General features: G+C 43.9%; 1 protein-coding gene across 1 annotated transcript in view; it reads left to right on the top strand.

Moving 5' to 3' along the window:
* The first annotated feature begins 1943 nt into the window (after positions 1 to 1943).
* LOC126271982 (ribitol 5-phosphate transferase FKRP) overlaps positions 1944 to 27808 on the top strand; it is a 73888-nt gene continuing 48023 nt past the window's right edge. The window contains exon 1 of the mRNA XM_049974447.1: positions 1944 to 2790. Coding sequence (XP_049830404.1) covers positions 2062 to 2790 — 729 coding nt within the window. The 5' untranslated portion in view covers positions 1944 to 2061. The remainder of the gene's footprint in view (positions 2791 to 27808) is intronic.

The raw sequence follows: 27808 nt of genomic DNA, 5'->3' as shown, positions 1-27808 counted from the left end.
AGTGAGATGCCAATCTCTGCACCCCTTTGAAGTCTTAACAAGCACTGGATGGAAAGTTGTACAGATTGTTTCAGGTATAAACTTCATTGGAGATAACTGATCATTTGTGGAGAAAAAAAGTACAGCAAGAGCCTCAGCATACCAGTTACTCTTCGATACAAGATAACATGTTGCATCATTCCTAACAAGAAATCCTAAATTGACTATCAAATTTAATTTGATATTGCTTATGATTTTACTTTCATTTAATAAGCACTTGTGTGATAACAAGTCACATTATTTTCAGAGGTCAAGAAAAACAGCATCTACTTGACTGCCATTATCCATGGCCTTACAGAATATCATCCGAGTAAAGCAACATTGAGTTTTGCTTTACCTAAGTTTTCAGAATATTGCAGAAGTATTTCTGTTCAAGGTACTTCATAATGTTTGAGCTTAGAGTATGTTATAGTATTTTGCGGTATAAACGTCAAATACACTGGAGTGTAATTTTCTGTATCACTTAGCTACTCTTCTGTAGATGGGTGTGACCTGTGCTTTCTTCCAACCACTAAAACTAAACCAAACTCCGTCTGGACAGGCTTTGGAATGCCCAACGGTACCAACCAGCTGCCGTGTCATCCTCAGCCCACAGGCATCACTGGATGCAGATATGGTGGGGGTCATGTGGTCAGCACACTGCTTTCATGGCTGTATCTCAGTTTCCGAGACAGGAAACTCAATCAAGTAGCTCATTAATTTGTCTCACAAGGCCGGAGTGCAGCCCACCTGCCAAGACTGCTCTACAGACCGGATGGTCACCCATCCAAGTGCTAGCCCCAGCCCGACAGCACTTCAGTGATCTGACAGGAACCGGTGTTACCACTGCAGCAAGGCCGTTGGCCTTCTTGCAATCACTAGCCACACATTTTTGTTCAAGAAATCTATGATACATTACAGTTAAAAGAAGTTCTAACTCAGGTCCAAATTTTTTACTGAATCTGACTGGTATTCCATTGAGTTCTGAGCCTTTTCCCTCAATTTTAGCAATTTCAGTTATTTCGGAACACCACTGGCAAACATTTATACCAATCGCGTTTGCAGAGGTGTGACGATTAATATGTGGCTCAGTCCTGAACTTTGAAAGATAACATCTGAAATGCATTTCTGATTTTACTTTGCTAGCCTCAATCCTGGTTTCTACGTTATAAACGAGATTCTAGACGCTTAACTTTAACTTGCGTGCCACTTAGTCTTTACATAAGACTACAATTTCTTCGGGTTTTCTAAGGTCTTCCTACAAGATTCTGCCACAATTGTTGTTGAGGGATTCACAAATTGTTCTTTCCACAATAAAATGTGTGTAATTTTCGACGTATTTATGGATCTACTGCGAAGCTTGGTTTAAAACTTAACTCTTTTGCGTAGTTACTTCTCGGTGTTCATTATCTTTGACGCCATTGCCGCTAGTAGACGTCCAATTTCACGATTTGGCATTTATGGATGTCGTTAAATATTCTTAGAAGACTAACGCCATTTACTTTTTAACATGTCATCGTGAACCTAACTTCGATTACTGATACAAAATAAACCAAAAAGTTACTCCAATAGACAAAGTTTGCTTGTACTTCCCATCAGTTACACCAAACTATGACATGATTTTGCTTTTACTGAACCCTACACACAATGTGTCTTACAATCTCGTATGCAATTTAATAACAAGTAGCAGCTCTGTCACCTGATTTTTCTATAAAGTACTTTTCTAAAACGAAACTCCTGGCAGAATTTGGCTAACCTCTGCATGTTTTCCTGGTGTCCATGTCAACTGTGATAATGGATACAAGCAAACCCTTTCTTCCTACTTTTGTCTTACAAAGTGTACGTAACAGATGCGCCTCGTTCTTTAGAAATTCAAATTTTCTTCTGAATTCGTTACTCGAAAAGGATGAGGTACCTCGTAATTTGCATTTGTCATTTGTTATCCAGAATGGTATTGTATGTGATAGTCTTTGGTGGTATGACAGTACGCTGAAGTAAGATGTAGTCAACAAAGTTTTATATGCCCCCTCAAGCGACGGGATTATGCGAATGAAATTAGCTAGAATTGTGACTTTTTTTGTAGTGATCTTGAACGTAATAGTGCTATTTTGTATATGGAAATTATTATCAACGCTTGACAGAGGACTTTATGATTTTAATCAAAAAACTGATCTTCCTCCAAAGTCTACCAATATATTTTCAGACGATAGTATTGTCACTTTAGTAATACGAAGATTCGAAAATTTTGACAACGATGTTGTTGGAACTGTTGAATCATTTCTACATCTTTTTCCAAATCTCAAAGTGGTTGTCATTAGCGACGTTCTTCCTTATCCACCCTTCGATTTCCGGCACTTCAATCTCTCTTCGAAAGTAAAGTTGCTAGATTTGGAACTAAGATTAACTGACAAATTTGGTGGAAGAAACCCTTTGCTACAAATTGACACAAAGTATGTTCTTTTTGCCCCGGATTCAACGCGCTTCAAAAGTAAGAGGACATTGTCCAGACTTATTCAAGAACTTAAAAGTGGTATCTACAAAGTATCTGCGGCGTCATTCTCGTCAAGGAAACCCGCAGAATGTTTGAAAGTAAGAGTAAATGTGCGGCAGTGGTATATTCACTATGCACCGTCAACAGACAACGTATGTGAAGCAGTTACCGGTAAGCACGTATTGTTGATCGACAGGCAGTTGCTCGAAAATCTGCCAGCACCGTTCTTGCTTCCATTTCCCGAGGCACTGTACATCCAGTCTTCTGCCAGGAACGTAAAGGCAAGTCCTTATTGCTGTCAAATAGCCGCAAATGTGTCTTTAAACAAAAGATTGTGACAAATGCCCAAGCATAATTGGAAAAAAGTTTAATATTTATTGTGCTTGCTTCATAGTAGCCCAAGACCTGAGCTTTGTATATGTAATTAAATGAGCGAATGAGTTGACGTTTGCAGTGTGGTGAGAAACAGAGCTAGTTATGTTTTTCCATACCGGCTTGCTTGTTATTATTTATATTTTGGTTTGCAATTATCATCTCAGTGGCCAATTACCTACTCTCTGCCTTTGCAATCACCTGCCAATAGTAACACAGTTTTGTAGGTAATGCAGTTATGTGCAGTGAAGTACTATCTGGAATAGCTGCACAAATTTTCTGCCTGATCATGACAAGATTTAAATGTAGTGTAGACACTGGCAACTTGCTTTAAATATTTAGGCACGTAAAATATCCCCTTCACAAAATGCTGAAAAGTAGCATCCTATGACTAAAACATCAGTGAGATGCAGGTGGGATCATTTAACTTGTACAGATATTTGAGTTTAAGTTTGCAGGCATACTAAATATAATGGTTTCATAGTACCACTCGAAGGTCGAGCAGGTGGCAGGATTTAGTGACATACTGGGAACATGGAGTCATTATAAAATGAAGCTTGCTTGTAAATCACTTGTGAGTTCCTACTGGTCATTTTGTGACCACAACCAGATTTTCTGCTTTATCATTCATTTGCTTTACAACTCAACCACATTGTCACCATCCAATCTGACACACACTTTGGACTTTGCTAACAATCAGCCTGTCACTGCAACCATGATTTCAGGGGGTGTCCAATACATAACATTAGCAGAACAAACAGGGTTTATTGATCATATACATAGAAGGGTTGGACGAGATAACAGGTTTGTTTGGCTCATGAGAGCATCGTAGAAATGCTGAAAAATCTGAACTGGCTTACTCTCGAAGATAAATGCCAGTTATTTTATGAAGGCCTAGATACAGAGTTTTAAGAGCCAGTATTAAGTGAAGAATATACACACATTTGTCATGGGGACCTCAAGAAAGAGACTAACTGCAGAATGCATTCAGGCAATCATTTTATGACATTCCTTATGCAATTAGAATGACAATTATCCTCAGTTGTATACCTCACACTGGTAAAAAAAAAAAAAAATGTAGATTACCAGTACAGCCTGTAAATCATTTCTTGTGATTTTGGCTCCCTATTACTGAAATGTCAGGAATGAGAGAACTTGAGACTTATTTTGTGAGTTATTACTAACTGCAAAGATCAAACAAACCTGTGTGCTATAGCATTGTTGGAGCAACTGATGAATTTGTGTCCTTTGTTCAGCCACTTTGTGGTAGAGTGTATGCTGTAGTTCCTAGTCCATGGTAGGCAGAAGGTGACTTCATCACAGAAAAGATAGTTCACTCCCCACATTAAGGGTAGATCCTCAGTTTGAAGAACAAACCAAAGGTGTTGAGGATCCACTGAATATGGAAGGTGCAGCCTGCTGTCTCCGCAGGGCTACTCTCGACTTGGCATTCTGTAAGGAGATGCATCTCGTTTTCAATCCTCCGTTATATTAGCATCTAAGTACCTATGCTCAGTTTCTGTGGTGACAAGCAGCTTCTTACAATACAGTCTTTAGCAATACTGCAGGACTCTGTTATAGGGAATAATTTCTCCATCCTAATGGCCCACTTAATTTTGTGAGAAATATTGAATCTGCCAATACCACTCCCCTGCTTTGACCCGTGACAGCATTTAAATGGCGGATGTGTACCATTCATCAAAATCCAACAATGGAAAATCCAGGAGGGAATGTAACAATATTAGAGAAGGAAAGTTGCTACTCACCATACAGCAGTAGTAACTTTCCTTCTGTAATATTGTTACATTCATCAAAATCTGGTGTATGTTAAATATGGAGCGTAAAAGACTTATTGGCTCAGTTGAACCTGTTTATGCCAGACATTGACTTATGATGTAGTTTGGCATCTGATGTAACATGTCCTCAGATCTAGAACAAAACCATAACATTATTTATTTCGACCATATTATTTTTTGGACTGTAGATTGTGAGGACAGACTGATCATTACAATAGTTTGGTTGTGAGATGGAAAAGCCAATGAGTATGAAATATTAATTGCAATGACATAGTAATCTCTAGCATGCCCTAAGGTCTGATTTACATTAAAAGGTAACAGTTTGGTTTGGAGAATTAGTCACTGAATGTGACACTGTGAGGACAATTCAGGTCAGTCGAAACACACAGGCGAGAGTATTAAAATCCTAATGCAAAACTGCTCAAGCATTTTCAACAAAGTGTTACTTTGAAACGCTCATGAAAATCAGTGAAGCTCCCATAATATTAAGTACAGAAAGCTGATTGAAGCCTGAAATTAATAGCAGTGAGATTTTTGAGGAAGATTTAAGTATGTATTGAAAGGATAGGCAAATGGGAAATGGAGGTGGTGTATTTGTCCCAGTAGACAAGAAACTCAAATCCATTGTCAGGCTGCTCTACAAAAAGGGGGACACCACAGATGTTAATAATTATTGGCCAGTATCCTTGCTTACAGCATTTTCAAAAATCTTTGGGAAAGTAATGTACTCAAGAATGGTTAGCCATCTCAACATTAATGGGATACTTAGTAAATCACAGTTCGGATTTCAAAAATGTTGTTCCACTGAGACAGCAATATACAATTTCACTGTACATTTAATAGTCTTTAAATAGTAAAATGTCACCAATAGGAATTTTCGGGTCGACAGAAGCGTCCAATCCCATGCGTCGGCTGTGACGCCATGACGGCACGGAGTTTGGTTTGTGGGTGGCGTGTTTGTAGATGTCGTCGTGTTGTGGTTTGTTGTGCTCTGTGGTGGTATATTCAGGGTTTTCGTTTGTGTGGTGTAATGGGCTCAGTTTGCTTATGCTCATTATCAAGAATTGTTAGTTTCGGCTGTGTTTGTCATGGAATTCGTTTCAGTGAGTTAACGATTTTGTGTAAAGGTTGTTGTTTTTGTTCAGGAATGGATATGACGGATAAAATTAACACTGCACAGGTCAAGGGAAGTGTTCGATCCCAATGTGTGGCTGTGTGTGTTGGTATAGGTATCGGGAGATGTTTTTGAGCTATATAGGCCAAGGGAAGTGTTTGATCATAATTTATGGTATCGGAAGCTGCTGTTGAGCTGTATAGGTCAAGGGAAGTGTCCGATTGCAGATGATATTGTGTTTAGTGGTATTTGGGGAGTTTTGTGATGTCGTTTTTTTCGTAGTTTTGTGTGGTTTTGTATGGGGAGTGGGTGTCTAAATTTGTTTATATTTAAATAAAATTGGCATGGATATGTGTGTGTGTGTGTGTGTGTGTGTGTGTGTGTGTGTGTGTGTGTGTGTGTGTGTGTGTGTGCGCGCGAGTGTACACCTGTCCTTTTTTTCCCCTAAGGGAAGTCTTTCCGCTCCCGGGATTGGAATGACTCCTTACCCTCTCCCTTAAAACCCACATCCTTTCATTTTTCCCTCTCCTTCCCTCTTTCCTGACGAAGCAACTGCCAGTTGCGAAAGCTCATAATTCTGTGTGTGTGTTTGTGTGTTTTGTTCATGTGCCTGTCTGCCGGCGCTTTCCCGCTTGGTAAGTCTTGGAATCTTTGTTTTTAATATATTTGTTTATATTTAGTTTGCCCCCACCCAAAAACACCCCATTTCCTGCACTCGTCCTGTTAGTGTCATTAGGCTTTTTTTGAAAGTGTGTATGTTTGTTTTTCGATGTATTTTTGTCCTCTTATGTGTACGTAACGACTTTATATGTGCCCTATTGGAATCGTGATTTATGGACGTTTCCGCCGTATTTATGACGTCATGGGTCAAGGCAGACGGGCGGGATCAGACGCTTCTGTATTTCTGAATTTTCTGTGACTTGTCCAAATTATTTGATTGTGTGAATCATGACATAATGTTGCAGAAATTACAGTTCTGTGGTATAAATGGAATAGCATATGAGTGAGTGGTTTAAGTCTTACCTACAGAACAGGATGCAAAAAGTTTCCCTATATGGGTCAAGTGACTCTCCTCCAGTAGAATGTTTGCGGCCTTCAATCTGACAAAGAGGACTTGTGGCTTCTCTTGGAATAGCAGCATCCACTTGTACTCCGCCTCCAGGAAATAAAACTGCAACCTCACGACTCTTAGTTCTCGCATTTCTTCCTGGTCTACTTTGACCTGCCCCCCTCCCAGGACGGCATTCCATCTCATGGGAGAGTTGTGCTGCTCATCTGGGATGATGCTGATAGTCAACCCTACTTCCTGGCTCCAATCTGCTGCAGTCCACATTTTTCTTCCTCACTTGACCTTTTCCCTTTGTACCATTTACATCCCTCTGTCATTCGGTGTAACCAGGACAGACTTCCTCCAGCTTTTGGGCAATTCCCACATACATTTCTGCTGCTTGGTGACTTTAATGTGTTCCATTCCCCTTGGGGCTCACCCAGGACCTGTCAGAGAGGTGCACTCTTGGATGACCTTCTCAGTCACCTTAACCTCATCTTCCTTAACGTGGGAGCACCCACGTTCCTTTCAGACTCCACACACACCTGTTCCCATTTGGGCCTCTCCGTGTGCACTGCCCAGCTTGCCCATCATCACAAGTGGTCCATTCTCTCTGACGTGTATTCAGGTGACCATTTCCTATGTGCCATCCAATTGCTGACTTGTCCCCCACCTATGTGCACACCCAAATGGCAGCTTTATAATGCCAACTGGAAGCTTTACTAGTCCCTGGCGACCTTTGATGAACAGCATTCTCCCAGTTGCAGTGACCAGTTAGAATATCTTAACAATGTTATCGTTACTGCCACAGAATGTTCCATTCCTCAAACTTCCTCTGTACCGTGCTGTGACCCAGTCCTTTGGTGGACTGAGGCATGCTGCGACACCATCCACACGCGGAGACATGCTCTCCACAATTTTAATCATCATCCTACAATGGCAGACTGCATTCATTATGAACGGTTGCGTGCACAGTATCATTGCGTTCTTTGGGATTAAAAAAAAAGCTAACTGGATTTCATTTACTAGTTGTTTTAACAATTCCACTCCCTCTTCCGTCATGTGGGCCAACTTCCAACGGCTCTCTGGGACCAAGGTCCATTCCCCAATTTCTGGCCTGACAGTAGCAGATGATGTCATCATGGACCCTATTCCTACTTCCAAAACTTTGGACTGCCATTTTGTGGAGAGTGTGAGCTCCTCCCACTATCACCCTGCCTTTCTCCATCATAAACAAGCGGAGGTGGCTCGAGCGATCCCTTCTCTTCCCAGAATAGTCAGTGCTACAATGCCGCCATTATTATGAGGGAACTAGATCATGCTCTCGCTTCATCCCAATCCTCTGCCTCAGGGCCAGACAGTGTTAACACTCAGAAGTTGCAGCACCTTTCTCTTGCGGGCAAGCACTTTCTGCTTCACACGTACAACTGTGTCTTGGCAAGGGGCACATTAACCAGATGCTGGTGTGAAGCCACTGTCGTACCTATACCTAAACCCAGTAAGGACAAACACCTTCCTTCTAGCTACCACCCCATTTCTCTTACCAGGTGTGTTTGCAAGGGATAGAACACATGATTCATGTCCAGCTGGTGGCTCGAGTCTCACAATTCACTAACCAGTGCACGGTTTTCTGCAGAAATCCCAGATTGTGGCCGAGTTTTTTGATTCGAAGAAAGCCTACGACACCTGCTGGAGGACTTGTATCCTCTGTACTCTCTACACATGGGCTTCTGTGGCTGCATGCTCAGTTTCCTTTAGAAATTTTTAAAAGACCAAGTTTTCATGGCATGTGTGGATTCTGTCTGGTTGGACACCTTTATCCAGGAAAACAGTGTGCCTCAGGGTTCCATCCTGAGTGTCGTCGTCGTTGCTATCGCCATTAATCCTATAATGGCCTGTCTCCCACTGGGCATCCTCGGCTCCCTTTTCACTGACAATTTTGCCATCTATTGCAGCTCTTCATGGACCTTTCTCACTGAGTGGTGTCTTCAGCGATGTCCCGATTATCTTTACTGATTCTGACGTGCGTTGCAGTATGCTGTATACAATCCCTCATTGTCCTGCGTGCACTCAGTAGTACTTCCTGGGGAGCAATTTGTACCATGCTCCTCTGTTTGTACCGGTCCTGTGTACAATTGAATCTCAAATATGGGTGTTTCATTTGTGCATCTGTACGTCCATCCCTCTTAAGCCACCTCAATACTATCCACCATCGTGGCAACCCTTTGGCCACTGACATCAAATACCACTGTCTTACCGCCGTGACTTTCTCCTCAGTAGATATGCATGCCGTCGTTTGTCTACCATACGTGGCCACCCATCCTGTGCCACCTCCTTCAATGACTCCTGTGATCATCAGTATGGGGCATGTCCCTGTGTTCTGTTACCTCCCAGAATTCGCTTTCGGATCTCACACCAGCAGCTTAATTTCACACTACCTGCCATTTTTGCGATGGATGTGAACCATTCACCATCTTGGTTGGCTTCCTGTGGCGGCTGGTGTTCACCTTGGCCTTCATTCGTTTCCTAAGGACACTACTTCATACTCACCCTATTGCCTTCAGTTTCATGACCTTTGTCTAGAACTTCGCAACAGTACCTTTGTGTACACTGATGGTTCGTGGGCTGATCATGGTGTTGGGTGTGCGTTTGTCATTGGCACCAAAGTTTTTCAGTGTCGGCTTCCGGAACACTGCTCAGTATTCACAGTAGAGTTCTTCACCCTGTATCAGGCTACGCAGTACATCCGGTGACACAGGCTTTTTAATTGCATCATCTACTCTGACTCTCTCAGTGCCCTTCAAAGCCTGTATATGCTGTACACTGTCCATCCCTTAGTGCAATGGATCATGGAAAGCTGTCACTTGCTCACTCCTGATGGGCTCACTGTGACGTTTATGTGAGTTCCTGGACATGTCGATCTGACAGGAAGCGAGGCTGCTGATGCTGCTGCCGAGACTGCAGTCCTCATACCTCTGCCCACTAGTTCTTACATTCCCTCCAGTGATCTCTGTGTTGCCGGCTGTCAGCAGGTGGTGTCATTTTGGCATCTCCATTGGCCCTCCCTTCATGGGAACAAGACCCATTTTATTAAGCCTCTCCCAGCAGCTCCTCTCAGCCCCTTTGCCAGGAGTAGCTAGGAAGCATTTCTGGCACTGTCTCTTTTTAGCCATCGTCATTTGTTAAGTGGTGCTCCCGCACCATTTTGTACTCATTGCCATCCACTTTTGATGGTTTGTCATTTCCTGACTGAACACCCTTTTTGTGACCACTTAGGTTTACATTTGTTCTTGCCGTCTGAGTTATTGGCCGTTTCAGCAAATGACACGCGGCTGTCAACTGCGTTTTACTTTTTATCCATCATAGCAATATGGCGAAGAACATTTAATCTTTAGTTCAGGACCTCCATTTCTACATGGCGTATTTCATAGACCTTTCTCCACGTCCCTGTTTTTAGCTGTATTCTCTTCTGTCAATTGGGATTAATGTGTAGTTATTTTTAACTCCTCTCTTTTTCTTCATGTTTTACAGTTCTGACCTGGGTATGTATGACCCTAGTTGCTTTTGTACCATAAAACATAACAGAGTCTAAGACTGGTCTTGATGTCGGATGCTCCTTTGTCATTGGCTTTCCGTCCTCTATCAGGCCACCCTGTACATCTGATGACACAGGCTCCTCAGTTGTGTATTATGTTTAGAGTCACCTAATACACTCCAGTACCTCTGTGTGCTATACACATACCACCCTGTAGTACAGAAAAGCCAATATATGAGGATGGAGCAAGTGTTGTGCTCATATGGGTCCCTGGTCCTGTCAGTGTGTCATCGAATGAAGCTGCCAATGCTGCTGCCAAGCTGCAGTCAGACTACATTGGCCTTTTAGCTATTATGTGCCTCCAGATGATCTCTGCGTTGCCACACATAGGAACATTGTGTCACTCTGGCATGAACAGTTGTCTTTTCTATATGGGAACAAATTCTGGGAAATGAAAAACCCCTCAATGGCTTGGATGACTTCCTCTTGCCCCTCTTGGTGCGAGGAGATTCTTTTAGCTAGGCTGCATATTAGGCACTGTCATTTCAGTCACTATCATTTGAAGTGGAAACCCTACACCACTCTGCGACAAACCATTGTCGGTACGCTGTTTTCTGACCATATGCAGATTTATCATTTTGTTTTAATTTATGTTTGCCACCTGAATTATTAGATCTTATAGCAGATACAGCATGAGCTATAGCTCGCATTTTACTTTTTATTTGTCGTAGTAATATGGTGAAGGAAATTTAATTTTCAACTGTTTGAGCAGCTTCCTCAAAGGGGAAGTGATTGTTTTTAACTATTCGCATGCTCCAGTCGATTAGGCTCTTGAGTATTGTTGACTTCAGATTCATGCAGTCATTGACCATTTTAAGTTATGTCACGGGCCGTTATGATCTCAGCAACAACAAACAAACAAATTACACCACTTTGAGCCCTCTAAATGACTTGTTTCATTCTTATTATTCTTTGTTCTGCCCTTTTCAGCATTTCACTAACGCGTGGTCCCAGAAGTGAAGGTTAATTGAGATTTTACAGTGTTGCAAAAGGACAAAGTGACTGTTCACCTTCTTGATGTTGTGGTTAAAGCTAACACCTGGTATCGACCATTTCAGTATTTTCTACAGTGACTGCTTCTTAGAATAGAAGTCAGACTGCGACTATTAAGTTCACACTTGATGAAGAAATGGATATTCGTCAGTCTCAGAACTCGTGAAAAATCAACCTAACTGGGAACTAGAACAGAAACAAATCCTTTTGTTGCTCATGCGGGAGGAGTGTGCCTATTACACCAATTGGGTTGGCATCTTTGGACGAGTCAGAGCAGTAAGTTTTCTAAAACCAGCCACTGAAAAAAGGCCCATGGTTCCTAAAATGGAACAAGAGATCACCCTTATGTAGGCAGTGTTAGAGGGGAGATGTGTTGTGTGGCCACCTCCATGATAGATGGTGAGCTTCTGCTTCTGGTGCTGGGTCCATGTGGTACTGAGGTTTCTGTTGCCACAACTACGCATGTGGCAGTTTGAAAGTAAATCCGTGTGTAGCAAAATCCTGACTCAATTGTTGCTCTGGTTGTCCCTCACTCATTGAATTTCTGTGCCCTTTAATCACTATAGCTTATGCAATGAAATGCATTAATTCGGGCGTATTATAGTATTTGAGAGTTGTAGCATCACGCTTTAGTACCTGAATAGTGTAAAATCGCTTAGTCTCCTGCTGCCGAGCAGTGTGTCAGCAGTGTGCAAGTAGCAGCATTACTGCATTTACTAGGCAACCTTGTATTTTAAATTTTGTGTTGAATTGTTTGTGCTCTGTAGATTAGTTGAGACATACTTTGCACAACAGTTTTTAGCATGGATAGGGACTGTGACTGCTGTGTTCGGATCCGGGCTGAGTTGGCATCCCTTCGCTCCCCGCTTCAGGCAGTGTTGGCTTCGGTCACGCAGCTTTAAGCTGTTGCCAATGGGCATCACTGTGGGGGTCCGGTTGGGGGTTTGTCGGGAACAGTTAGCTCGTCCCACGCATCCCCCAATCGGACTACGGCTGTGGCTGCCCGGAACACTGCTCACATTGAGGCTGACCCCCCCACCCGTGGTAGAGTGGGAGGTCGTCTCGAGGTGTGGCAGGGGGTGAAAGACATTCCGGAGGGCTGAACGGAAGGCCTCTCCAGTTTGTCTGACTAACCGGTTTCAGGCTCTGTCTCCGGCTGATACTGATTTTCAGCTGGACATGACTGCTTGTCATGTTCCAGAGGTTGCCCCCTCGGTCTGCAAGATCTGGGCGGTCGCAGAGCATGGGCTTACTGGTAGTTGGGAGCTCCGTCAGGCGTGTAATGGGGCCCCTTACGGATATGGCAGCGAGAGAGGGGAAGAAAACCAATGTGCGCTCCGTGTGCATACCGGGGGGAGTCATTCCTGATGTGGAAAAGGTCCTTCCGGATGCTATGAAAGGTACAGGGTGCACCCATCTGCAAGTGGTCGCTCATGTCGGCACTAATGATGTGTGTCACTATGGATCAGAGGAAATCCTCTCTGTCTTCCAGCGGCTATCTGATTTGGTGAAGACTGCCAGTCTTGCTAGCTGGATGAAAGCAGAGCTCACCATCTGCAGCATCATCGACAGGACTGACTGCAGACCTTAGGTACAGAGCTGAGTGGAGGGTCTGAATCAGAGGCTGAGGTGGTTCTGCGACTGTGTGGGCTGCAGATTCCTCGACTTGCGCCATAGGGTGGTGGGGTTTCGGGTTCCGCGGGATAGGTCAGGAGTCCACTACACACAGCAGGCGGCTACACGGGTAGCAGGGTTTGTGTGGCTTGGACTGGGCGGTTTTTTAGGTTGGATGGCCTTGGGCAAGTACAGAAAGGGCAACAGCCTCAAAGGGTACGGGGCAAAGTCAGGACATGCGGGGACCAAGCAGCAATTGGTATTGTAATTGTAAACTGTCGAATCAAGCACTGATAGAAAGCACAGAAGCTGAAATGGTTATAGATACGGAAAGCTGGCTTAAGCCAGAGATAAATTCTGCCGAAATTTTTACAGAGGCACAGATGGTGTTTAGAAAAGATAGATTGCATGCAACTGGTGGTGGTGTGTTCGTCGCTGTTAATAGTAGTTTATCCTGTAGTGAAATAGAAGTGGATAGTTCCTGTGAATTATTATGGGTGGAGGTTACACTCAACAACCAATCCAGGTTAATAATTGGCTCCTTTTACCGACCTCCCGACTCAGCAGCATTAGTGGCAGAACAACTGAGAGAAAATCTGGAATACATTACACACAAATTTTCTCAGCACGTTATAGTCTTATGTGGAGATTTCAATTTACCAGATATAGACTGGGACACTCAGATGTTTAGGACAGGTGGTAGGGACAGAGCATCAAGTGACATTATACTGAGTGCACTATCCGAAAATTACCTCGAGCAATTAAACAGAGAATGGACTCGTGGAGATAACATCTTGGACCTACTGGTAACAAACAGACCCGAACTTTTCGACTCTGTAAGTGCAGAACAGGGAATCGGTGATCATAAGGCCATTGCAGCATCCCTGAATATGGAAGTAAATAGGAATATAAAAAAAGGGAGGAAGATTTATCTGATTAGCTAGAGTAATAGAAGGCAGATTTCAGACTACCTAACAGATCAAAACAAAAATTTCTGTTCCGACACTGACAATGTTGAGTGTTTATGGAAAAAGTTCAAGGCAATCGTAAAATGCGTTTTAGACAGGTATGTGCCGAATAAAACTGTGAGGGACGGGAAAAACCCATCGTGGTTCAACAACAAAGTTAGGAAACTACTGCGAAAGCAAAGAGAGCTTCGCTGCAAGTTTAAATGCAGCCAAAACCTCTTAGACAAACAGAAGCTAAACAATGTCAAAATTAGCGTAAGGAAGGCTATACGTGCAGCGTTCAGTGAATTCGAAAGTAAAATTCTTTGTACCGACTTGACAGAAAATTCTAGGAAGTTCTGGTCTTGCGTTAAATCACTAAGTAGCTCGAAACAAGATATCCAGACACTCCGGGATGATGATGGCATTGAATCAGAGGATGACACGAGTAAAGCTGAAATACTAAACACCTTTTTCCAAAGCTGTTTCACAGAAGAAGACCGCACTGCAGTTCCTTCTCTAAATCCTTGCACAAACAAAAAAATGGCTGACATCGAAATAAGTGTCCAAGGAATAGATAAGCAACTGGAATCACTCAACAGAGGAAAGTCCACTGGACCTGATGGGATACCCATTCGATTCTATACAGAGTATGCGAAAGAGCTTGCCCCCTTTCTAACAGCTGTGTACCACAAGTCTCTACAGGAAAGGAAGGTTCCAAATGATTGGAAAAGAGCACAGGTAGTCCCAGTCTTCAAGAAGGGTCGTCGAGCAGAAGTGCAAAACTATAGACCTATATCTCTGACATCAATCTGTTGTCGAATTTTAGAACATGTTTTTTGCTCGCGTCTCATGTCGTTTTTGGAAACCCAGAATCTACTCTGTAGGAATCAACATGGATTCCGGAAACAGCGATCATGTGAGACCCAACTCGCTTTATTTGTTCATGAGACCCAGAAAATATTAGATACAGGCTCCCAGGTGGATGTTATTTTCCTTGACTTCCGGAAGGCGTTCGATACAGTTCCGCACTGTCGCCTGATAAACAAAGTAAGAGCCTACGGAATATCAGACCAGCTGTGTGACTGGATTGAAGTGTTCTTAGCAAACAGAACACAGCATGTTGTTATCAATGGAGAGAAGTCTACAGATGTTAAAGTAATCTCAGGCGTGCCACAGGGGAGTGTTATGGGACCATTGCTTTTCACAATATATATAAATGACCTAGTAGATAGTGTCGGAAGTTCCATGCGGCTTTATGCAGATGATGCTGTAGTATACAGAGAAGTTGCAGCATTAGAAAATTGCAGCGAAATGCAGGAAGATCTGCAGCGGATAGGCACTTGCTGCAGGGAGTGGCAACTGACCCTTAACATAGACAAATGTAATGTATTGCGAATACATAGAAAGAAGGATCCTTTATTGTATGACTGTATGATAGCGGAAGGAACACTGGTAGCAGTTACTTCTGTAAATATCTTGGAGTATGCGTGTGGAACAATTTTAAGTGGAATGATCATATAAAATTAATTGTTAGTAAGGTGGGTGCCAGGTTGAGATTCATTGGGAGAGTCCTTAGAAAATGTAGTCCATCAACAAAGGAGGTGGCTTACAAAACACTTGTTAGACCTATACTTGAGTATTGCTCATCAGTGTGGTATCCGTACCAGGTCGGATTGACGGAGGAGATAGAGAAGATCCAAAGACGAGCGGCGCATTTCATCACAGGGCTATTTGGTAAGCATGATAGTGTTACGGAGGTGTTTAGCAAACTCAAGTGGCAGACTCTGCAAGAAAGGCGCTCTGCATTGCGTTGTAGCTTGCTGTCCAGGTTTCGAGAGGGTGCGTTTCTGGATGAGGTATCGAATTCATTGTTTCCCTCTACTTATACCTCCTGAGGAGATTACGAATGTAAAATTAGAGAGATTCGAGCGTGCATGGAGGCTTTCCGGCAGTCATTCTGCCCGTGAACCATACGCGACTTGAACAGGAAAGGGAGGTAATGACAGTGGCACGTAAAGTGCCCTCCGCCACATACCGTTGGGTGGCTTGCGGAGTATAAATGTAGATGTAGATGTACTTGTAGTTTTAAAAACAGTTCTTGTGTTTATAAATTCTACTGTGTACTCAGCCCAAATAAGTTACTGTCAGCACACATCTTCTAGCTCTGGAATCATTGTGTGGTCACAATATTGCTGTCTAATTCTGCAAGTAGGATTGAACTGGTGCCCAATGACCCATTGATCAAAAGCATACATGTGTGGATTAACATGTGCCGTTACTCTTTCTGAGGAATTGTTGAGCAGCATTAATCCAGTGATGTCATTCCTTTAGCTAACAATAATCATTGAGTTGTGGTCAATTAATTATCCTTAGGCAGTACCAGACACAAGGGTAACATCACAAGTGTCTGTGTAGGATAGGGGCGGCCAAGATTTTAGCTTGGAGGCCACACTAGGGTCAGAGTGTTAAAGCACGTAAGTGTCACTTCACATTTCCCACCACCATCATGCCACGCTAAGCTGTGTGAGCATTGGGGGGGGGGGGGGGACTGGGGGACTGTGAAAGTGCTGCATGCTGCATTTAAATAGTACCCTACTTAATTTTATACTTCATTTCTCAAGAACAAAGGCCACAAACAAAACAAATTTTCAGTATTATTTAATTATGCGCTGAAGACACAATATAATCTTTACCTGTTACAGACTGTTGGTATATGGGCAGACACAGACAAGTTTCAGAGTTTGCACTCAAGTTGCCATGTAATCATGACTTATTTTGTTTCGCAATTGTGAAAAAGGTTTTTCACATAAATTTGTCAATCAGAATGTTGTAGCACTTTTGCAACCTCATTGGAAGCAATTCTTGAGGAAAGCAATGTAGGCATCCTGGACAGTTTTATCATAAAAATATTTGTCTTGAAAATGGGAATTACCTTGCAGCTCAGTCAGTTACAGAGGTGCTTTCAACTGAAATGGCAAATGGTCTCGAAAACAGCTTGGAAACAGATAAAAGATTGACAGTGTCCTCATAATCTTTATAAAACTATCTGTGTAATTCATTCAAGGCCACAATGAATTCTTCAAACCTTGCATTATATTTAGTGCCAATGAGCTGAGGGAACTGGACTGTCTTGAAAGAATGTACCCTTCTACAACGCGGTTTCCTCTTTAAATGCATCCCTGTCAAATGAGAGAGAAATTACCTTGCAGTGTCTCTGTGTTGGCAGTGTGCAGTCAATTTGACTTAAAATTGCCAGTGTGCACTCCATTCTGGATGTTCTAATTTGTGTTCCGGCACTGCCTTTTCCTTCATAAATTTGACAGTGAGTTTTAAACAAAAAATTGTTCCAGGTATGCCCATGACTTAACCAAAAAGTTTTGCAGTAATATATATAAAGTCTCCACATTCTTTGTTCTGTTCTATTAAAAATGCGAACATGTCTTTTTCTGCGAACAGGCACTATACCTGTGAACATCTTCATAACCACGAATAATTTTTTCATACCCACGAACAATTGGCAGACGTTAAACAGTGCTGACAGCACAATTCTGCTGAACTCAGAGTTGTGCTGTCTGAAAAATGCTGCAATGTAATACTAAATGAAATGTCACGCTGTTCCGGTGTGCATCAGAGAAGGACCAAGCAAAGCCAAAGCCAAATGACAGGCTGGGCCTTGGCCTGCCCATGCCCCACACATGCTGCACGCATGAAGTTTGACACTCCGTGGCTGGCCCTGGTTATAGACTATTTCAACAAAGAAAGAAATCCCAGAAGAGTTGGGAACGGGTCACACTATCCCCATATTTAAGAAAGGTGACAATAAGAAATGTAATAACTACTTAAGAATCATCCCTACTGCACTTGTAACTAAAATCTTGCATATATTCTGAGAAACATACACTACAAGAAATACATAAGAAAATGATAACCAGCTTTATAATCTGTAAAAGCCAGATCAGTATTAGTCAGTCTTATGCCAACCAATTTGGAAATGAAAGTAATAAATTTATATTTTCCACCAAAACAAGTCATTATTTTCAGTCATTCTCATTGTGTACTGTATACTACACTCCATTGGTTACAACCAGCAGAAACAAATTGCTATAACCATGTATTGAAAAAGCCACTGTCATCAAAAGTATCCACCTCCACCCCAGGGGGCTCTCCACTCTTTGGCGGGTTCGTGCTTGGCTATCACGAGGCCCTACTGGTAGTCTTTATAGCATCTCCTCCTTTTCATGTTGCATGTCTATCCTCTTGCTGTTCTTTTTCCCCTCCATTGGGGAACATGTCTTGTGTATTATGGGATTGATTTGATTTTGACAGGGAAGCTAAAACAGCTTAGGTCTAACGCACCACTGCCCGCTCCGAAACAGAGTTTATTGCGCGGCATTGCTCCCTGTATATCTAGTAAAGCCAAAACCAATGCCCTTTACTAGTTCAAGGAGACCCTTCACCAGTTTTTTTGTTAGACACAATTTCTTCAGGTCTAATTGTCCTGAAGATCCTGCATGTTTTGCTCTTTGAAGATTAAGTTTGATGCAGTTTCTTCACCCTCATCACAGATCCTACATTTAGGGTCTTCTTCCATTATACCCATTGTGTGTAGAGACTCACAGTAGGTTTACCCTATTGCTTCCCCCTATCTCCACCAGAGCCCTGTGACATTCTGTAACAATCTTAGATCTTGTTGCAGGCATTGCCAGTGATTTCACAGTTTCCTGGCTGTCTGAATAGATGTAGATGCTATGGTCCGTGTAGCACCCATGCATATTCTCCTCCACACATGCCCTGATTGCTGTAATTTCAGCTTGGAATACCAAGGCCTTTCCTAGAGAGATGTTGTCCTCCAGCCTTGGCTGAACTCCGTGCTCCCCTGCCCTGTCTTCTTCTGATTTCAAACCATTGGTGAACCAAACAATGTCCCCCGCACAATGGCGTACTGTTTTTTCCCCGCTGCTTCTTGCTTCCAATTATTATATCGTAAGGCTATTAAAGCAGTTGGGAATCATTCTAAAGTCAGCCGGCATTTCCCCAGCCATTCCTATATTTACCTCACTCACTATCTTAGTGTTTGGATATCCTGATGAGATCCAGTTTTTACCAGTTTCAAGTCTGTATGCCTCAGTTGCCTCCATCTTGACCCAAAGGTGTAGTGGAGGCATGGCTAGCATGGCTTCCATCCCAGCGATTGGTGTGCTGTTAATTCCGCCTGTTATGGCTAAACAGGCTAGTCTCTGCACCTTAGCAAGCTCCTTAGCTGCAACCTGCTGTTCTACCTTCTTCCACCATACTACGGCCCAATAGGAAATCCTAGGTCTAACTACTGTGGTGTATATCCAGTGCATACCTCTGGGGCTTAGGCCCCAGTTTTTATCACAATTCATTCTGGTACTCACTAAAGTACTTTTTGCCTTGGAGCAGATGCTCTTAATGTGAGAGGCCCATGTTAGTTTCTCATCTAAGGTTACCCCTAGATATTTCACTATCCCCTTCACAGGTAGAGTTTCATCGAAGAGCTTTAGGTTCCAACTTACGTGTTGGATATCCCTCTTTGTGAATGGCACCACAACAGTCTTCGTAGGATTAACCCTTAGATCCTGTTTAATGCACCATTCTTGCACAATGTCCAATCCTCCTTTTGCCATATTTCTAACTGTGTCAGTAAATTTGCCGAGTATTACTATGACAAGGTCATCTGCATATCCTTGGCAGAAGCATCGTCTGGAATTTAGTTCCTCAATGAGTTTGTTCACAGCTAGATTCCACAATAAAGGGGGACAGAACTCCTCCTTGTGGGCAACCTCTAATGGTGTTAATTACCATCTTTTCATTCATCATGGTAGCCTCTGCCATCCTTCCACTAAGCATGGTGCTAGTCCACCTATATATAGGAGTCCCTAGATCATGCATCTCTGCTGCCCTTACCATGGAATCAAAGGTCGTGTTACTGAAGTTGCTGTCGATACCCAGGAAGATGTGGAGGGCTATTTCTTGGAATTGAAATGCCTTCTCCTCCCTCCCAACTAGTTGATGGAAGCTGTCTCATGATTGACCAGATTGACGTGTGTTGGTTTGAATGTAGAGAGGCCCTAATTAGCCTCCTCTCCCCAGCATATACATTAATCAGTTTTGCCAATGTTTTTAGAATGGAGGAGGACAGACTGATTGGTCTCATATCCTTGGCCTTGGTATGATCAGTTCTCCCTGGCTTTGGAATGAAGACAACCTTCTCTGCCGTCCAAGCATTGGGAATGATTTCTACTGCTAGGCTAACCTTGAGTAATCTGCATAGGACTCTTATGATATTCTCTCCTGCCTGTTTCAGGAGAGCTGGAAAGATTCTGCCTGGGCCAGGTGACTTGAACGGTTGGAATGCTCCCACTGCCCATTGGATATTATTGAAGTCCACACACTCCTTGGCCGATTCCCAGTCCTCTCTTAAAGTGCCTGAGAACCATTGTCTCTCCGGAATCACATTCTGGTCTGTGTTGTCTGGCAGAGCATATTGAGGAAAGTGAGTTTTGAGGAGCAGTTGCAGCGTCTCATGTGCTGCATTTGTATATTCCCCATCCTCCTTCCTCAACGTACCTCCTGGATTGGTTGGTACTCTAGTGAGGATTCTGTGGAGTCTGGCTTGAGCAGCCATGTTTTCCACTTCCTCACAGAATGCCTTCCAGGTTGCCTCCTTTGCTTGTCTGACTGCAACATTGTAGTTAAGGGCCTCACGATGTTTTGCCCATTGTCCTTTACGTCTCGCAAGGTTAAACAGTCTTCGTACCTGTTTTCTTTGCATTTCCAAGTTGTTATTCCACCAAGGCACACTTCTATTTGTGCACTTTGTGATGATTGTGCAGTTGTCCAGATATGAGGTCACTCTGCTACTTCCTCAAAATCTACTGGATTCTTTATTGAGGAGGATTAATTTCCGATAAGCCTAACTCAACATCCCTTCTATATGTCTCGCAGTCTGTTTTCCTGAGATTCCTATAGGACATGGTCTCTCCGATTCCCATTTCAACCTTGAATTTAATGTACATGTGGTCCGATGAGGATGGCTACATGCCATTGTTTGACATTGCTGCCCATCATCATGGAACCAAAGGTTATGTCAATTACTTCTTCCCTTCTGCTATTCCTGAATGTAGGTTCATTGCCTCTATTCAGGACCTCCAAGTTGTTAGGTAAAAGAAATTCGAGAAGGTACTCACCTCTACCGTTGGTGTCCTTGCTGCCCCACCCTAGGTTGTGGGCATTAACGTCACATCCCACCAACAGTTGGTCACCTTGTCGATGGCAAGCTTCTACCAGTCTCCTCAACTCCAAGGGAGAGGAGAGCTGTCTTCGTAAAGAAGGTATGCTAAGGCCAAAACAATTTCCTTCGTGATACCTTCCTCACATTGCTGCATTCTAATGATCACTAGGGCCCTGGAGCAGAAATCCATTATTGGCATGAAACAAATTCCATTTCTTACATAAACGCATGTTCTGACGTTTCTTAGATTTCTAGCACAAATGAACTTACCTCCAGTGCCACCAAGGCTCGATATGCCCCCTTTATATAAGTAGGGTTCTTGAATCGGGGCCACGTCCACTTCCTGCCTCCACAGGCAGCGGCTCAGGGCAACAGAGGCCCCTTTACTGTGCTGCAGATTAATCTGCAGCACCCCCAGTCTCTGTCTTGCTGCCATTATTGGCTTTGAGGTCTTTGATAATCCTGACGGTGACCTGTGAGAACCCTAAAATCAATTTCAGGCCTTGGTCTCGCAACACCTTCAGGGACTTCTCTCCAACCTCCACCACCAGGGTTTGTCCTTCCGGTAAACCTTGTGGTTGAACTCTCTCCAGTCTTCTGTCGAGACTTTTTAGTTCTGGGCCCCTATTTTCTCGAACAGTCTTATAGGGGAGATATCCTTAAGGATCTTTGGTACTCATATTGATACCTTTGCGGACTTAAGAAGCTCCACTGCCATCTTGACTAGTAGCTTTGCATCTTCCCATGGGGATATCATGGGCAACTTGTCCTTAAGCCATTCCACCGTGTGCACCCCCTCACAGACAAAAATGGGGCACCACGATCTAGATAGACCCTCCTGAAGTTGGGTCATGGACCAGCATCCTCCCCAATCTTTTCAAAGAGGGCCATCTAAAAGTTTCTCCTGCTGTGAGGTAATGGCTACCAGTGGACAGACTTCCTGGATAACTGCCATCTTAAAAACTGAGACTGCAGTACTATAGGTCTGTTTCCATATTTCATGTCTCAGTTTTTTCTGGGCTTGCATACCCAGGGAGCAGAGAGTCTGAAATTTCTCCCTTATCCTCTAGCTGCCTATCTTCAACGTTGTGGGGGGTCTGCCTACCCTCTTCAACCTGAGACAGTTTTTTCTTGGGGGTCTTAGGTTCAAGCCCCTTTATTCCCTCCACTTGTCTTTAGGAAGCCATTCTTTCCCTTCCTTTTTCCTGTTCCCTGACTAGTTTCCTCCTCTGGGCCCCAGACAAGCCTTTAATCTTGATCTGGTCCAACTTCTTGGTTACTGTTCCCACTTCTGGCTCAGGTCTAGACCCTGAATCAGTAGTGGGAATGCCTTCCATTGGTCCTGACCCCGATGTTTGGGTGTCTGAGGCCTCAATTTGCCCCCTTTTTTTTTTAAGTTGTGTCCATATTGGTCCCACGAGATTTGGGGATCTGCACGGTCCACACCACAAATACCCTGCACAGTGTAAGGTTAATTACTCAGGAAGGTCACCCGGTATCCCTGAGGGTCCGTTCGCAACACATCTTTCCATGCGCCACACACCCCTCAGCATGGATCGCATCACACCTTGGGTTGGGAAAAGGGAATTGGCTAAGGACCAGGAGTGGATAGGGAAGATGGGACACTCTTAGTGTGATCAGTCAGCTGAGGCCTTTCTGGCAGTGGGCCCTCTACCTTCAGCTGCAGCATAGCCCTCAGCTTCACGCGGATACACAAGCCTCTCCACCCACAAGGACAGTGCTTCGTCAAGATGGTGTCCCCTGAAGAGGTATTGTGGGAAATGTTGTGAAATGTCCATCGCTGACATAAGAACTGTCTCACCACTGTTTTTTGTTCCCTTTTCCTTTCTTTCTTTCCCTTCTCCTCTTGTTCCTCCGCTTCGGCATTTGAGGTTCCTCTTTTTATTCTTCCTCCTTGTGTGCTCCTGATGACTGGCACATGTGCCTGAAGTGTAAGAGGTGACTGGGTAATGCGTACTTCCCAGTTCTGGGTCGACAGGTAGGGTTTGCACGTACCCCCTGGTACAGGCCAGGTGCAGAGAGGGGTAATTGCCTGAGCTGCTACTTCCCAAATTGCCGATCGGTCCCTCTGTCAGGAGTTCAGGAGATGTGAGCTGAGGAGTGAACAATCACTTAAGGCGGGTGTGCCCCCAATTGGAAGGAGCGCACCATCGGAGACACTAGCAATTATCGAGATTTTCGTGCAATGAGCCAATCATCTTCACAGTCGATGCCTACAAAACGTAAATGGAATGAGGCTAATGATTCAAAGACCCTTCCAGCTGCACCACGGTTCCTCGTGGCCTCACATACTGAAGACGGTCAATCCTTCGCAATGGTAAATCCATTCTTTATTCAGAAAGGTGTTGATGCCATAGCTGGCCCTGTGAAATCCTGCTCTCATTTACAGAATGACACTTTGCTTTTGGAGAATACTTCTGATTCTCAAGCACAACTGCTTGCAGCTTTGCTTCTCCATGGATGTCCTGTTTGTGTTGAGGCTCATAGAACTCTGAAGTCTTCATGTGGTGTTATTTACACAAGGCTGCTCGATGGTCTAACGAGACTTAAATCCAATCTTACCTCTCTGATCAGGGTGTCACTGGTGTCCATCGGGTGATGAAAAAGGTAGATTCCTCCTTAGTGGCCACCCGGACTCTTTTTCTCACCTTTGATTGAGTGGTGCTTCCATCCAAGATCAAAGCAGGTAATGAAATTATCACAGTTAAACCATACTTCCCGAACCCTCTGCACTGCTACCAGTGTCATTGTTACAGCCACACTAGAACGTCTTGTCGACATACAGCCAAATGTGTAACCTGTGGTAGGGATGTGCATGAGGGCGATTGCCAGGCTGCTCCTCCCTGCTGTATCAACTGCAGTAGGGGTCATGCCTCCGCCTCTCGAAATTGTCCAGTGTATCTTGATGAGCGGGCTGTGCAAGAGATCTGGGTAAAGGGAAAAGATGCTTTACCCAGTCGCTTGTAAGTTATAGGTTAATCGCAAAACCAGCGTTCTCACATCTGGCACTTACAGTTCTGGTATTGTTACCTCTTGCTCCATGAAGGACATGGCCATGTAGACGTGTGACCTCAAATGCAGCTCTGAGGTTGTGAAAGAAATCACCCAGACTCAAGTTAGCATCGCCATCCCCCACCCCCTGCTCGCCAATCCAACTGTGCAGCAAATCATAAAACTTTTTGCCCCAAGGAGCGAAGCCACCAGCTACACAACCGGTAGGCCAGAAAGGACAAGAGAAGTACTCCTGTGAAGACTTCCTACATCCCTCCAGCCAAACCAGCCAAACAACACCGGAGTCTTCCCCTGCTAACCGGAAAGGCTTGAAGAAGTCCATCAAAGGCAAATGGTCTTCTCCTTCACTGACTCGAAGATCATCTTCGATGGTGTTGCCAGGTGATACCTTAGCCTTGTCGGCCTTCGTGTCGCCGGTGTGCACCGCCAGTCATTTTTCTGCAGTGGACTCCACAGACCAACAGCACAAGCAAGCCGATGCTTCTGTGCACCTCACGGAGCAGGATCCTCCTCCTTCTGTGCCCTGTAGCAGCCAGTCTTCTCAGGCTGTCACTCGGCAGTTGCCGAGGTGACACCCCCTTCCTTTCTTCCTTATCGTGACTCTCCTCCTTCGGCCCCACAAAGAGGATTTACGGCTGCTTTTAGTATGGTAGTGTCCGCTTATACTCTGCCTTAAGGAAAAACAGTTGTTTTCTCACGACCGCTTTGAGCTTTCACAACTCTTTCCGGATTGTTTTGATCTTCCCCCTGAGGTCGGCATTCCATCTCATGGGGGCGTCATGTTGCTCATCGACATCAGGATCATCAGCATCAACTTCAACCACAGATTGCCCTACCACATTCATTGGCAGCATATCTGATTTGGATTCTGAAGAAATCATCTTCATGGAATGATGCTAATGTGTAAATAATAATATAAAAATAAATATCTAATCAATTAAATACATTGCAACCTGACAGGATCAGTGACACAACTCAAAAATACAATATTTGTGAAAATACTTGTAAAGAATTTTACGAAACTTATAATGAAGTAGTATAAGTTTCTTTTACACTTCAAGTAAGTATTTAATGGCAGTATAGTCTGTTATATTATATACAAAAGTAGTACTATAATTGTATCCTTATTTCTCAGTGACGTGAACTCAAAACTGCAATTTTTGTCTTGTCGCTTTTCTTGCTGGGGTATGTGTTTCAGTGCTGTTGATATAACTCAATTACCTTTACATAATCCTTCAGTCCTTCAACCAAAGCTTCACAAACTTCCGAAACTATCTGAGATATAGCTAGCTTTGAAATGTGGAATAAATATGCAAGGCTTTGATAGGAGTCTCCTGATGCCAGAAAACAAAGAGTAACAGCAAGTCTTTGCTTCAAAGGGATTGGTTTACTGAAATTTGTGTCTTTCTTTGAAACAACTAGTCCTAAAATATTCAACAACATTTCAAAAACTGGCGGTGAAATCCCAGTGAAGTTACAAAAGCCAAGACTGTCTCCCAAATTCAGCTCACAAAGCATGTCATTCCTACCATGTCTTCTATAGTATATTTTGGTCCATCAGCGATGACTACTTCGTTTTCTTCGTCTGTTCATTTTGTTGAGTATTATTAATTCAGCACCGAATGCCATTAATTCTTCCTCTTCACTTGACATAGTGTGTCTCTTGATGTGAATACACAAAGTAAAATGTTTGCTATCAGTTCACTGTAGCAGACTACGCAAACACATACATAGAAATGTTGGTCGCTAGTGTAAACAGGCACACGAACAACGAACATGTTAAGGGATCAAGTTGCGTACAATGTTGTGAACAAAAACGTGATCTGAGCTCAGTGTAAACGCGCAATAAAATACACACACACACAAAATAAAACTTGTGACAGGACTCGAATAGGAAGTACATTGTGGGTGAATTTGGCAAGATTTGTCAGATTTTGCACCTGTATCTTCCAAAATGATGTGATCCTTGTGGCAAAGGGTTGGGATTGAGAGTGGCGTAGGGATGGACTAGGATGTTGTGGCAGTAGAGTGGGTGAAGGAACACCACTCTGGGAGGGGTGGGAAGTCTCTCTCGTAGGATATCCCTCATTTCAGGGCACAGTGATAAGCAGTGAAAGCCCTGGCAGAGGATGTGGTTCAGTTGTTCCAGTCCGGCATGGTACAGGGTGACAGAGGGGACACTCCTTTATGGCCTCCTAGGGGGTCCACAGCTCTTTTGTGGATACGTGCATAGCAAGCACAGGACCCCGAGCTAATGTGGCCCTCCTTCCTTTCCTGGCTGCATACCTTTGCTTTCTGCATCCTTCCCTTTCTGCATCGTTCCCTTTCTGCATCCTTCCCTTTCTGCATCCTTCCCTTTCTGCATCCTTCCCTTTCTGCATCCTTCCCTTTCTGCATCCTTCCCTTTCTGCATCCTTCCCTTTCTGCATCCTTCCCTTTCTGCATCGTTCCCTTTCTGCATCCTTCCCTTTCTGCATCCTTCCCTTTCTGCATCCTTCCCTTTCTGCATCCTTCCCTTTCTGCATCCTTCCCTTTCTGCATCCTTCCCTTTCTGCATCCTTCCCTTTCTGCATCCTTCCCTTTCTGCATCCTTCCCTTTCTGCATCCTTCCCTTTCTGCATCCTTCCCTTTCTGCATCCTTCCCTTTCTGCATCCTTCCCTTTCTGCATCCTTCCCTTTCTGCATCCTTCCCTTTCTGTATCCCCCCCTCCCTTCACCTCCGCCTCTTTCCTTCCATTTCTCCCCCTCTGGCAGTATGTTTTGTGCCTATGTCCGGAGACGGATGCTCGAAAATGTAACGCATTCTTCGCTTTCTCTACTTGCAAGTCTTCATCCGTCCTTTGTCCTTCTCTTTCCTTACTTCTTCTCTTTCCCCTTTTCTCCGCTGTGGCGTTTGAGACCTCTCTTCTTTCCTTTCCCTTTGTTTTTCCCTTTCTCTTTTTTCCTCCGTGTGCGTGTCTGAAGGCCGACCCACGCATTTCCATGCATAGCCGGTGACGGGGTAACGCATAATTCCCTGCCCCAGGTAGACAGATAGGGCACGTACGTACCCCCTGGTAATGGCCAGGCCCAGGGAGGGGTGATTACCCGAGCTGATACCTTCCGAAAGTGCCAATTGGTCCCTCCGTCCGATTCTCGAGAGGTGTGACCTGAGGTGTGAACAATCCCCTAAGGTACAAGTGCCCTCAGAGAGGGCCCCCACAAGGAAGGAGCGTGCCATTGGAGACACTGGTAATCATGGGGGATACTTTCGCAATGGTTTCCTCATCTTCTACTGTGTCTGCTCACAAGTGTAAGTTCAATGAGTCTCAGCCACAGACAGTCCTTCCAGCGTTACCACAGTTCCTTGTTGTTTCTCGGTCTGACGAAGGTCACGACTTCTCCAAGGTCAACCGTTTCATTATTCAGGAAGGTGTCGATGCAATTGCAGGTCCTGTAAAGTCTTGTTCCATATTACGTAATGGCACCTTGTTGTTAGAAACAGTCAGTGCCCTCCAGGCACAAAAATTGTTGCGTACTTCACTGCTAC

This window comes from Schistocerca gregaria, chromosome 5, assembly GCF_023897955.1.
Source record: "Schistocerca gregaria isolate iqSchGreg1 chromosome 5, iqSchGreg1.2, whole genome shotgun sequence".
In the NCBI taxonomy this organism is placed as follows: Eukaryota; Metazoa; Arthropoda; class Insecta; order Orthoptera; family Acrididae; genus Schistocerca; species Schistocerca gregaria.
This window is presented reverse-complemented; position numbering and strand designations above follow the sequence as displayed.